General features: G+C 39.1%; 1 protein-coding gene across 1 annotated transcript in view; it reads left to right on the top strand.

Moving 5' to 3' along the window:
• The window catches only part of LOC134755993 (insulin-like growth factor-binding protein complex acid labile subunit), a 64,628-nt gene extending 50,570 nt beyond the window's left edge, over positions 1 to 14,058 (top strand). The window contains exon 3 of the mRNA XM_063692746.1: positions 11,897 to 14,058. Coding sequence (XP_063548816.1) covers positions 11,923 to 13,653 — 1,731 coding nt within the window. The 5' untranslated portion in view covers positions 11,897 to 11,922 and the 3' untranslated portion in view covers positions 13,654 to 14,058. The remainder of the gene's footprint in view (positions 1 to 11,896) is intronic.
• Positions 14,059 to 14,290: the final 232 nt, after the last annotated feature.

Genomic DNA, 14,290 nt, shown 5'->3' with positions numbered 1-14,290 from the left:
CTTCGTTCACTCTATTGAACTCGAAAGGCGTCTTCATTTTATAAAGCATCTGTAGGTAAATGAGGCGAAGTACGTAACGTCACTTTACCAACAGCCATGGCTGAAAGTAGCTGTTCCCTGCGGACAAGCGAACTCTAACCGCGAGCCAGCCCTGCCGGAGACTCCGTGTTGAATTACAAATACGTCGACTTGACGGGAATTCGAATAGGGCGGGGTATTTGTAGCCCAGTCTAATACAGGATATAGTTTCTTTGTTATATTGTTATATCTCTATTTAGGTACGACATCAATGAATATAATATCAACTACCTACTTGTTTAGGTTCGTTTGAAGTGCTTTATAATGAGCGAATTATACATTCAGATACCGTTAACAAATTAGAAGCTCTTGCTTTTACTAATAGTGTATTAATAATCATAGCTTAAAGCAATAATAAATGTAACGTCCGCGCTCAGAGCTGATCGATATCTAATTAATGTTTGTGGCGGGTATCAATGCTCGGAGATTTTAAATTTTGTTTACCATCAACAAAACGTGCGAGCCGAATATTTTGATCTGTTATAAAGCATTCACAATAGTTTTTACTACTCATAATAATAGCGTAATATCATCTAGTGCCATGACGAATGCTGGGATGTGGAGTATCAATCTCCGCCGTAATTAAAATGATTGTATTGGCTCACAAGAAAAATAATTAAAGCTTTATGAAAGAGGCTACACTCGTGCGCGGCGGGGCGGAGCGGTGAGAACGTTTTGAATTTGGTTTAGCCTAAATTTGATATTGAACGGAACTCGGTGGTTTGAGTTGAGACCGCAACATTAGTCCGTTCTTATTAGTCTTTTTACGGAGAAGAGCTTAGTAAATCTACTTCTCTGTTTACCTGTTGCGGTTTGAGCCTTTATTCAACATCAATAATATTTACAATAGCTTCTTGTTCAAAAGAAATAAGAGGATATTCCAACCAAAAAAAAAACGACATAATAATAGTGGCCATTATTTAGACATCTTGCCTCCATAAAACATCTTACGAGAGTATAGGAAAAATGTAAATAAATCTTCCACTAACTATGTATTACGTTTCTAAATTGGATTGATCTATGGAAAGTTTTACAGTCAATATGTTTCATTAAACTGTGATTATAAATATTTGGCAGCGGTGTTCTTTTATCTTTGTTCATATGCCGAAGCAGTTTAATTAGTTGCGGTTTTTGGTCGAAGAAACTTGCTGATCAATTTACTATTTGAATGCATTGACGACAATTCGACACCCGATATTCGCCGCCACAAAGTTTCGGTAACTTTCTGTAACCAATACTTTGTATAGTGTCATTATGGTATCAATGATTCAGATCATTGGATAACGGGGCATTGGCCACTGAAGTAGGCGTTCGTGGGAAACTAAAGAAGTAAAGACATATTTTGTACTCGAGTTTATAGCATGGTAATTATATTGGTTTGGAGTTATTAAAGCTATATTAGCAGTAGTCACGGAACAAAGCGAAACTGATTTGACGTGAGAAGATGTTTTGAATGTTACGACTAACGAGCGGTGTTATTTACAAGCTCTTATTAACAGTTTCGTGCTGATTTTATTCAGGACACTTTGGGATTAATTGTGCCATTCCTAATCAAAAGGGTACTTATTGTCGGTTGTCAATAAGGCGCTATTTCCATATAGCTTCTGTTTGAAATCAACCTTATTGACAAGCGACAATGTGGTACCCTTTGGTTGAAAATGTCACAATTGTTCTTTTAAATTTTTTGCCTGGCATTTTTCCCATGTTTTTTAATACTACGTTGGTGGCAAACAAGCATACTGCCCACCTGATGGTAAGCGGTCACAGTAGACTATGGACGCCTGCAACTCCAGAGGTGTTACATGCGCGTGGCCAATTGCCAACTCTAATACCCCGTACCCTCGTCGATGTTAATTTGGAACACTAAATATATATATAAAAAACAATTATTCAATTATATCTATTAACGGTCAACTTTATGACTTGTTTCTATATAATTTGTTTTACAAATCAACAAGGTTTGTTCATTAAACCAATTTTGTTATGAATGATATTTAAATCAGGGTAAATACGCGTTTCCGCAAACCTTTTTTCTTCTCACATTATTTCTAAGACGGATTCCGTTCGCGCACCTGTCGGTGGAAATTGTAAAAAGTCGTTTGCGCCGACGCAGCTCGCAGGTACCGTAACTCGCGTGAAGTTACGACTATCCCTTTGACAGTGGCAGCTGCTTCCGCTACGGTCACTGGTCTGTTTGCGAATAGAAGCTGTGTTAGATATGACGTTCACTCTCAAAATGTCGGTATTAGCACAGAATAAGTAATAGTACTACCGTACAGAAAGGACACTTCCTACAAACCCGAAGTTTGACAGCGATTCAGGGTCGAATCATGCTGTCCCTTTCTAATGTATGGCATTACCTATCCCTATTGGCTATTGAGGGTTGTCAAAATTCAAGTCATTATCTTATTTGTGGTCGTGCACGCAAAGGGACGTCAAGTTGTGCCAAGCCTAATAATTGCTCGGAGCAATGCTGAGCCGAACGGAGCCGAGTTTGCCCGAAAGGAGGAGTGTCTCCCCACTGGTATTAGGTTAAAATATGAGCCTCTTAACTTCAAACTCGGATAAATAAATAAATCCATTCGCCCTCTTGGCAAATATCTACCCTATTACCTTTTCCTAATACCAAAATAGCAAAATCTGACAGTTGGATTTATCAGAGTTTAAAGTTAAGCGACTCATATGTGACATGTGACACATATTAGCATTGAATTTCTAATTTACGTCGTTTAAATAAATTAAGTAATGTTTTCTGATTCTGTGTAAAATGAAAATACATTTGAAACACGACCATTAAACTACTATAGTCTTATAGCAAACCTATCTTTGTCAAATATATTTGAGACAATTAATAATACTGGCTTGACCTAGCCATGAATGATGACTTACTAAGTAGCATGCACGTTGTATTATTTCGAGTGTCAAAAAATGCATAGGTAATCTTAAATCATAATAAGTAGCTAAATTTATCGTATATATGTATAAGGAGTTAAACTTAAACTTATTTCCTCTGGCGCAAAATCTTTAAGCATAGCACTACATATTGCATGTGCAAAATTAAGCATCCTTTCAGGACACGTTCGCCAAAGCGTTGAGATTAGCACGTAGACTGAAACTTCCTTGTTACGTGTTCTTGATTATTTGCTGAGGCAACAGACTACAGGCCGCCGTAATCAAACGCTCAGTCCGAGCAAATCGAGTTAAGACCCTGGCCTTTGAGAGAAATTCATTACTTAGGTATTAAGACATAAAAGCTTACCGTTCCATTCCATTTCTGTAATTATTTTGTTGCTAAAAATTTCCATTCGGAACTTTCAGTAATACTCACGAATATATTATCTTGAGTTCGGGAATTACAATAAAATATTTTACATCCTGACTTCCTAACGGTTAGGGGTGTGGTGTGACTTTCAAGCGTAAGGTCGCGGATTCAAGCTTCATGAAACCAAACATGAAACGTATGTACAAAATTTATAGAATTCTTCGTGAGTAAACCGGACGGACTAATCCCAATAAGGCTCAGTTTTCCCGCTGGGTTGGAAGGTTAAATGAGTCGCTTTCGTAAAAAATAGTACCTACGCCAATTCTTGGAATTAGGTTGCCAAAGCGGCCCACAGGCTCCTTAAGGATGCAACCGCTAAGATGAGATGAGATGAGATTTTTCGGTTTCAAAGGAACCAGCGGACCTGCGCTCAGTAGTTGGCTTTTTTATGCAGAACGTAGCCGGTTTTATTTTGTATTACTTTCACAGCGAGCGTGATTTATAAAAATATGTAATTATTTATTACTATTATTTATAAATATATATATATTTATTTATTGTTTATTTTTAAAAGCTCAAAGTCATGATTGTCCCATAAACCAGGTGGCATAAATTCTCCCGTTAAGCGTCATAAACTTATCCAGTTCTTTTAGCAAAATTTTATACACATCGTAAAACTGCAGTCGAATCGACGCACATCACCAAGAGCATAATTTCAATACGTTAAACTCATATTAGGAACGAGTTTAATTTCAGCACTTCGAGTCTTAATGTATATCAAATTTCACGCCTCTCGCAAATAGTAGGTAGGGTAGAATTGCGGCGATAAGAATGCTCCGGTCTTCGTTTCGTTGGCCGACTGCGCTTTAGATCCAAAACCAATGGTTAGTCGGAAGTAAAATTTCCCATTCAGCCGTTCATTCATTCATAAAACGCATTACCCTAGCCGCCGCACCCTAACCCCGTCTCGTTTCGGACGCGGAATACGTAGCCGGGAATCCCTCGCGCGTTGCACCTCCGGATGGAAACTGAAACGTAGGATTTTGTTGCAAGTTACGCTCACGGAGTGCGGCCGAGCTAAGCTCATGCGAGTGTGCTTTAGCTTTGTAACAGGCGAGACTAGGCATGAGGCCGTTTTGTATTCGCTTGTAATAAAACTGAGAGGAAGCAAACGAATATGTCAGTTTGAAGAGAACATGCGAGGATTATGTAGCCTTACTTTTTATTTTTTGTGTCTGTGTTTTTTGTGTCTGTGTATATATTAATATGAAAGGCTGAAATTCGTCGAGCTTGCGTATCTTAACAAATTTGAATTGATCATGCGTTAAGAAAAGCGTTGAAACAATCTGAGGGGAAGTTCTGGCTAAGTGGCTTTCGCTATTATGTATCTGCAAAGTCATTAAAATTGTTACGCAGGGAGGAGGAGGCGTAGGCTGTGAACGTGAACTGGATCATCTATGATAGTTAAGCCTTTAGGCTTAACAATTATTTTAACTGCTCAAAAGTCTATTGCCATTATTCTACTTCCATTCAGATCAATGTAAACAAAAGGCTGAAAGTTGCTCGAAACTATTCTAGTTTCGAGCTCCTTATTGGCAAACCGCCATATGAGCGCGTGGATGAGAACTCCGCCCGGTCCGCCCGCAATGAAGACAAAGTGTGAACTTCCCTAATTTATTTTATAGGCGTTCTTTATTTACCGAAAACAAGGATTTCTTCGGCCAAAGGAAGAACATATATATTTCCCAGCTCATTTCCCTAAAACCCACTCCATTTAATAACCCTAAAAGAGCCCGCAGATACTTTATACGGAATCCGTGGGATTTTCGCTTCGGCTCGATCTCGGATCGCGTTCCAATGGCCCCTCAAGTGTCGATAGCGCCTATCCACCGTTTCAATGAGCTATTTCATTATTCAGCCTCACCGACTTTGCTTGAGATGGCAGCGATAGGATTGACTAATTTTGCAGTAGGTATATCCTAAGACGAGCTCTGCGGCGCGTCTTCATTTGGCCCGAGCCCATTTTGCGGGCTTAGCGCGCGACCCGCTCGATATCACCAACGTAAGCACGTCATTTGCAACTCCCACCACCCTTAAACAGTCTTCAGCCTCTTATACCATCCACCCAAACTTAGTTATGATTATGCAAACGGTAACTTTTTAATTTTGTTACCGACTCCATTTCTCAAAGGAAAAGTTTTAATAACAGGCAAACAATTCATGGCAGTTGTTCGTTTTTTCCTCGAGTTACAATTGGAAGTTTGGAAATGTGTAAGCATTGAAAACCGTATACCGTATACTGCGGTTTAAGGCTTGCGGGTGGAATTCTCCTGAAATCACCAAGTAGGTACGTCTAACTTATAAATTGCTGAGTAAAATAGTTCATGCAATTTTTCTAACAAAATGTACCAATCAACGCGATAATGTAGGTTGTTGCACCTAATGATAGTAATTAGTAGGTAATGATCTGATTATATTATTTTATAAGGTCCACTTTAAATCAGGTTGACGGCGATCGATTAAATGCATCTAGACTAGATAAGTGAAATAAACACGCTATCGGGCCATTCAATGAGTAACTAAAAGCCGCGCAATCAGTACGACGATCTATTAGAACGTTAGCAAATCGTAAACTGCACTTGCTTTAAATTTGTGCGCTCGCTGCTTTGGCCTGAATTCGCTCATTGACTATTCAACCGTAGGCCACATCCAATCGGGCCGAGGCGCCTAATCCTCGGTCGGCGATGAAAGTCAAAGCGAAAGCAAGTTGGTGTTCCCTAAAAGCCCTTTAGCTTGGTGAGAAGGCGCGGCGGCCGGCGGCGCGGCGCGGCGCGTGCTGCGACTTGCAGGCGAGCTCGCTATTACGCCGCCAAGTGGCAAGTTTTGTGCTCGCCTCATGGGCGATTCATCGGCGCTTCTCGTTAGGGCGCACGGCTGAATGCCGCCTTGGCACTCCTCATTATTGCGTTTATAAAGGCGCCCATAGAGAAGCTTGATTCACTAGACCTGCTCTGTTGCTCTGAAAGAGAAAATGGTATTGTGTAGACGCTTTGTTCGGTACTTTTTTATTTCATCCCTGTAAACCTTGCTTGAAAGATATTTGTGGCAACATTCTGTATTGTGAACCTATAACGATGCGAAGTCGCTTTTGCTTTTGATATTTTATAGATACGTTTAAGAAACTAAAGCAGAAACTGGTTTCTATTGTGATTGCAAAACGGCAAGATCGATTTAGCGTTTGACTGATATTGCTAAGTATGGTTATTTAATTTTTATTACCCAGATATGTTACTACATTCAGAACTAAACCGTGTCAACCGCATAATAAATTACTAAAGCCGCTTATACTTTAACTTGTATCCGACCCAGCTAATCAGTAACTCGCGCCTCTCTTTAACATATGTAAATACAATGAAATGTTAGCCTAAATTAACATTTGACTCCATGCTTATTTATGACTGCTCTTCGGATAAGAGAGAATGTAAAACCATCGCCACCATGCCAAATATCCATCTTCTTTATGCACTACAGTACCCATACGTCGAAAAATCCATTTTCAAGTAAATAAATTGTGAGCGTCTGACAAACATTGGCTTTGCAAAATGACTCGACATAGAAATCCATTTCCGAAAACCCATCGCAAACAATAAATCGATTTCCAACATCGGAAAACTATCATTGGTTTCATTTTTGTTGACTTTAATCTAATGAAACTAAAAAAAGTAAAAAAAAAAGTATTTTAATAATATGTACTTACATCTTACCTCACATAGTATAGCCTGAGCGGCCAGCAATTAAATTGCCGAATAATAAACACGCGAAGCTATAATCCGTCTATGATTGCAAAATCAATAGCGGTAGCGCAACTAATAAAGGCTGCTTTTCCCGAGTGATATTAAAATTTGCTGGCAGTAGCTAAGCCTGCAAGCTGCCGGCGAGATGTTTCTAAAACTCAAACAACAGGGATTTTAGAATTTACCGAATAAAAACCGGAATAAAAATAATTGCGGTGAGTAAAATCGGATGATGTAGTTAGAACACTTTCAATTTGTGAGTTGTGTTTAAACAGGTACCTACTTTTCAATTTGTAACTATTTTAATTATAGGTACCTGCGTGTGTTATTGTACATTGCTGAACTAAGCGTTAGTGGTTCGAACCCCGGCTCTAACCACTCCCAGGCTTTGTTTCCCACCTGGGTTGGAGGTCAATGAATATGACCAATTTGCCAAGAATACACAACATTATTGGTATGCCAAAAAGATCGTTGACTGTTAGAAGAGAAAAAAGTTATTATTATTATAATCCTATACGGTGTTCCACTGCTGGGCAAAGGACTCCCCCTCGATTTCCATTCGTCTCGGTTTTGAGCAATCTCGCAAGTATATGACTGGAGATATGCATTCAGGTCGTACCGTCATCTCCGTCTGGGCCTACCAGATTCTCACCCGTCTTGCGGCACCCATACCGTGGCTATTTTGGCCCACCTCTGTGGGTGCATGCGGCAGACATGGCCGGCCCAGTCCCATTTTAGCTTGGCGGTTTTAGTTCCAACATCAGTAATGCGCGTTTTTCAGCGCAGCGTAGAGTTACGGATTCGGTCAATCCGTTTTACTCCCAGTATGCTGATAGCTCTTTGGCAAACCTTCAATCATCTTCAGTCTTCAAGAGAGAAAAGTAAATATCTTAAAAATCTCTACCCATCCAGATTTCGACAGCTTAGATGCCGAACACGCATTGTCCATTATATCATATTATTTCCAAGTCCATTTAATTAAAACACTGCAGCTGTGCCATTTACTGAGTTTGGTAAAAGTTTCAAATGTCTTTGTGTTTTCTTTGACATCGTGATATTTAATAATGTAGTCCTTATCTTGAAACACAGAAAATTTCAATGTCCCGATAATTACTTATATTATTATTATATGAATGCATGTACTTTTTATTTTGACGTGAATTACAATTAAGATGTTTATTAGTAAGCGAAGCGACATAATAGACATTCTTGAGTAATTATTTCCACTTAGACATCGGAAAAACTTGTAACATTTGTTAGTAGAACTGAGCGTAAAGTTTCAATCGAATCACCACTAGTCGCTTCCCTTGGTTTTTGCCACGCTCTCGGCAACTATTGGAGCGGCAGACTTCCACCAACCGGCCAAGTTTTCTCATTATGCCCGTTAGTGCTTGCCGCCACTCCGACTACTCACCGATTCACCAACCACTGACGAATCACGAAGCACGTACGCACTTCGATCTACGTCTGAAAATCGTATAGCTACACTGGTACACACGCCTAAGATTAAGATGTCTTAAGTGATATTATAAATTAAATGTATTCTGTTTGAAACTGAGGGGAGCTTTTCAAATAATGCACAGTCTATTTTTAAATGAACCGTACATACCTTCGTCTTAGGCGAATCATAAAATAAGCGGGAGGGGTATTTTCTCGAAGAAGGAGAGCGGTTAGCCGACTTTTACACTGGTTTTATTGTCTCAGCGCCCCTCGTAAACCGTCTTTGTGCCAGTAATGTCTCAAGTTGCATTAACACCATGATAACTTTAGTGGACCCGTTCGGCATGGGGTAGCGATCGCCCTCTTGCAATTAGGCCCAACTGTATAGTTTACGCCATTTAAATGGAACCGATGACATTCAATGTTATAAATACGATTGTAACCTACCCCTGGATATTGAATTTAGGGCAAATTACGAGGAACCCTTCGCTGTGAACTATATTACGATGTTATGATGTAATTAGGATGATAGCCAACCAATGTTTCCCAGAAACTGTCTCACTGAAATACAAGTATCTAAAGCTTTGTAGTTCCTACTAAAAGTTAGCTACTTTGTAAGTTACATCAAATGTAACGTAATCGATCAGTACAAACATGACATTAAAAATGTACGGCACATGTCCGCGACCTTTCAAGGCCACGTTTATGATCAATAGTTAATAAAATACTACGAAAATTGATCCCACATTTATACAAAAAAATAATTGTAAATAGTTTTGTGATATAACAACTAAAACACAAGTAAAGGAATAAAGCAAATACCTAATTTTAATGTATTTGTAAGGAAGAAAACTAAATATATATTAATCCCTAATTAGGCCAGAAAACAATACAAGCAAATTGAATATAAAGTTATGCATAAAGTTTGCGTTTCATTATTCAAAAAAGGAATAGTCTCTAACGAAATTCTCATAACACCGTTACACTTTATTGAAATCCTGTATTGAAATTATATAACAGACCAACAGAACTTTTCAATAAAGGAATATTTAATTTCCATTTTAAAAGCAGCAGCATAAACAAAACAAACTTTCAAACATATATTTATAAAAGGAAAACGAATAGCCTAAGTTAATTCCGCTATGGCTGATTCGAGAGTTGATTTGGGCGACACAAATTTTCCAACGAATTTAGCGGTTTCAATCGATGACGTCGTAATGGAAAAGTTCAATAGGCACCAACAAAGGCCGATACAAGTTAACGAAGCTCACGAAAGCGAAATTCACGATGGCATCGCCGCACTTCGGCGGACAGGAAATTAAAAGACAAAAGAGTGCCGGCCGGAGCAGTTTTGGCTCGGAAGTGAGGGCGTGCCCTCCCTTTTGATCGTTTGATCGCACCTACCCGTGGCTCACTTTGTACTAATGCTGAATGATGACAGCTGACAGTCGAGTTATAATAACCGATACAATACGATCGCTTTATGAACTATAATCACGAATAACTTACCAAATCCTGGCTGTCGGTGGGAACGGCACGCAAAACGAATTAAGCGACTAGTAGTGCAGAGCGTTTCCTTTAAATGTAAACAGTTAATGGTTAAAAAATAACACGACTACAGTTTTTTTTCCTAAGTTACAACTGGATTACACATTTAGATTTTATTGAAGATTTCCGATACAAGCGTATTAACTTGGTCTTACAATATCATGATATGATTAAGTTCGCAATATTTTCGGTTCACGTAAGTTAGAATACATATGTAACATTACAGAATTAATCCGTTCTTATATGGGGAGCTCTAATGTGTATCGGGTGTGGGTCTGTGTATGGTTTCTGTAATTCGGGCGAGCCGGGGTAATCCGTTCGGCGGATCTAGTTACCGAGGGAGACTTGATGCTGTCTTCTCGTGCCTTAAAACCATTTCAACCGTTCTCACTCGTATTGACAGACTACCCGACCCGATGTATGAAAGCAGTCTGTATATTTAGCCTAAATTTACTAGGTGATTTAATCTCTAAGTTGGAACATTGTTAATCTTTGTTAAACGTTTGCTGTAATATGGCTACCGACATCCGACAAAGCGTTGGATCAAGCTCAGCACTCCTAACTTTGTTTCCTAATTTAATTTGCATTTGGAATGAAAAACTTTCTGTGACACTGTTTTGCATTATTAATACTTTAGTATAGCCTGATCTCTCGGGAGGCGCACCAGAACCCATAAATTGAATTCCAACCTTCGCAATTAGTTATTCCCGCGCGTGAAAACTTTCGAGATCGTTCGCCTTCGTTAACAGATGTTACGCTGCTATTCATTATACATTCCGTCGAATTGTAAAGCCGAACATTTAATTTAAAGTACTTACCAAACGCTCCTTTGTTAAATCGTCGAACATTTGGGAAGGTATTGTAGAGGATCGCTCGGGCGGGAGGATTAGCGGCGCGGTTGCTCGCCGCTAGTTTCTGTTTATACGGCGTACATTCGTCTTAGGCGAAACGTGACAGTAAATAAACTATCGCCGTGACAAAATGCTACCTTAATATCAGGAACACTAAATATGCATAGCTTTGCATATTAATTTATATGTCAAAGTATCAGTGATTGAATAAATAACTATTGGTATAAACCCGATAATCATTATAAGTGAGCATAGCACAGGCGTTTTTAGAACAGATAATGCGTTGAGAATTATATATAATACCTAAGAATAAACCTTTCAAGTTTTTTTTAAATACAATGAAAACCCCATAAAGTAGAAAACGCATTAAACTACATGTGCTAGTCCGTGGGTTAAAATGACAAGCGTTCCAAATATATTGTCCACGCCACGTGTCATGGCGGTATATTGAATAACAAATCATGGACATGAATAATGTCCGTCCTCAAGACTCCGTGCAATCTGCCCGCCTGCCGTACTACTTATGTCGTTCCATCTCACGGCACAACAAAAGACAAGGAAAAAATATTTTGCCGTCGTAGCATGACTCTTATCGGTCTAATTTGGATCAAACAATTTCACTCCCCTAACGCAAGTTGCGTAGAGAACACTTTGTTATCTGCAGTTTTTGGCAGAAATTATATTAAGATTTTGTCAAGCGATAGCGATAAAGCTGTATATTCTTACTTTGCACTGTAGGGCAATTTACCCCCGGAGAGCGGCGTATTTTTGCGATAGCAATAATTTAGGAAAAATTATGTTGGTAGATTCTCATCTACGCCGATGGAATTGCCCACAGTCTAACTTTTGTATGTTCAAATAAAACTTTGTTCTTTTGCATGAACATTTTCAATTATAATCAACGTTTCTTTTTTTCTTTGCAGTTCCGGTGGAGTACGCATGAGATGTTATGGGCCCGCGCGGCGTAGCGAAGTGGCGTTGGTGGGTGGTGGTGGTGGCATGGGCGTGGGGCGCGGCAGCGCGCACGCTGTGCCCGGCGCGTTGCGCCTGCGACGATGCTCTGCGCACCGCCTCCTGCGCCAACGCCAGCCTCGAGATTGTTCCAATACAACTCAACCCCGAGGCTACCCACATCAACCTTACGCACAACTCCATCAACAATCTTCTCTACACCTTCGCTTTCTACACACAAATCACCATCCTAGATATCTCTTACAACAGATTACAGGACTTAGGTAGTAAGAACTTTGAAAGCAATATTGAGATGACACAACTGAATGTGAGCCATAATAGACTGAAGCGACTAGAAAGGGATACCTTCGTCGGCTTGAAAAAACTGATCGACTTGAACTTGTCAGATAATGAAATACGTAATGTACACGCACAAACATTTCAAGATTTATCTATGTTGGAGAGACTCGATTTGTCAAACAACGGACTGGAGACTTTCGATCCGGATACTTTTGAACCTCTGTCTTCGTTGAAGATCTTATCGCTTAAAAATAATTCCATATTAGACATACCATCTATCAATTTGTTCTACGTTGTTAAGTTACAATACTTAGATTTATCTGAGAACCTCATACAACAGGTGCCCAAGCATAGTATGCCATATTTAAAAGAATTAAGTCATTTAGACTTAAATAGTAACATAATTGGCAACATAGATCCATTGGGATTCCACAACTTACCCGCACTTCGCCACTTGGACTTGAGCGATAACAACATGACAACGATACCCACATCCGCTCTTTCCAAACTAGTAAACTTGTCGCATTTGTACCTTAGTGGGAACTTCTTCCAAAGCGTTCCACCCTTATCTTTCCAAAACCTTTTCCATCTGAAACATTTACATTTGAGCAGGCTTTATGAGCTCAAAACGATTGATTCGAGGGCATTTGTTGACAACATAAATCTGCAGAAAATTTGGATGAATGAAAACGTGAAGATGAGTGAATTGCCACCGAGATTGTTTCACGGAAACCCAAAACTCACGCATGTGTACATGAAGAACAATGCCCTAGAAATACTAGAAGCATCACATTTTCCTATTGACAGGCTTCAAGAACTAGAGATATCAGGAAATCTATTTATCTGTAATTGCTCATTGTTGTGGTTGTGGAAACTAGGAACAGAGTGCGAAGTTAGTAGCAAAAAGTCGGGCAATGCGAGTGCTATGCTTACGCTAGATTATGATGATATTAAATGCGCAGGCCCGGGGCCATTGAAGGGTGTTTTATTTGTACAGATTCCTGAATCTGAATTTGGGTGCTCAAGCGGATGGGTGATAGTGGCAGTTGTGGTGCTGATTGTGAGTATCATTATAAGCGTCGTAGGAGGTGTTTTATACTTTTTGGGACCTTTGAAAAAGTGCAAAGGGGACAAGTCAAAGCAAGTTATGACTAGTGTCATGTTAAACGGTGATGTGTCAAAGTTAAGCAATGGACTTGGCTATTCAACGAGGAGTAGGGAACAAGAAAATAAGAGGGACACCGATCGGTATCTGATGATCGGTTCCTCAGTGACTAATAACTTTCATTCATTGAATCCACCGTGGCATAGTGTGGATAAGAATCCATATTACCAAGAAGATAGTGAGGAGCATATTTACCAACAATTCGCTTACGAAACGATCCCCCACCATCGGACCCCCGAAAAGCCGCACATAGTGTACGTCTAACAAAAGTTTCGTGCAAAGGACAATATTATCACCAAAATATTTTCTTTGCTACATCGAGAGGTAATTAGTGATACCGTGTATTATCGTCACGAAGACGAGAGACAATGAATCTGCAATATTGTAAATAGGGATACGACTAAAATTGTAAGATGTGATAGCTTTGTAAATAGACGTGTAAATAGTTAATTTAGCAGTGCCGATAAAGACATTACCCTCGTTTTGTACTTAACTCCTTTAATCATGTTAATCCTAAAACCCATTTAAATATGCCTAACCTAATAGAGTAAACACTATGTCTTTGTTTTGTTTTGTATGGATAGTTCCTCAGGATTGAGTACTCATTCATTGTTAAGTGCGTTACAAATTGTTTGAGATATTCAATGCTAAATAAATATTTACTCATAATTATGTATGTAATTGTAAAGTATATTAATAATAGTTATATTTTCTGAATAGAACACCAATAGGTACTTGAAACTTTGTACAAAGACGAGCAATATAGAGTAATAATAATTTCAAATAATATCAGAATAGAAATAAACTTGTTAATTTATCTTGCTACATTGTTATAGCGTATTTATTTGTAAAATACAGCGAGATTGTTCGAGACATCCGTGTGCTTAACACATACGTTCAT

Source organism: Cydia strobilella, chromosome 3 (genome assembly GCF_947568885.1).
Source record: "Cydia strobilella chromosome 3, ilCydStro3.1, whole genome shotgun sequence".
Taxonomy (NCBI): domain Eukaryota; kingdom Metazoa; phylum Arthropoda; class Insecta; order Lepidoptera; family Tortricidae; genus Cydia; species Cydia strobilella.
The sequence above is the reverse complement of the archived record's forward strand: the minus strand, read 5'-3'. Positions and strand labels throughout refer to the sequence as shown.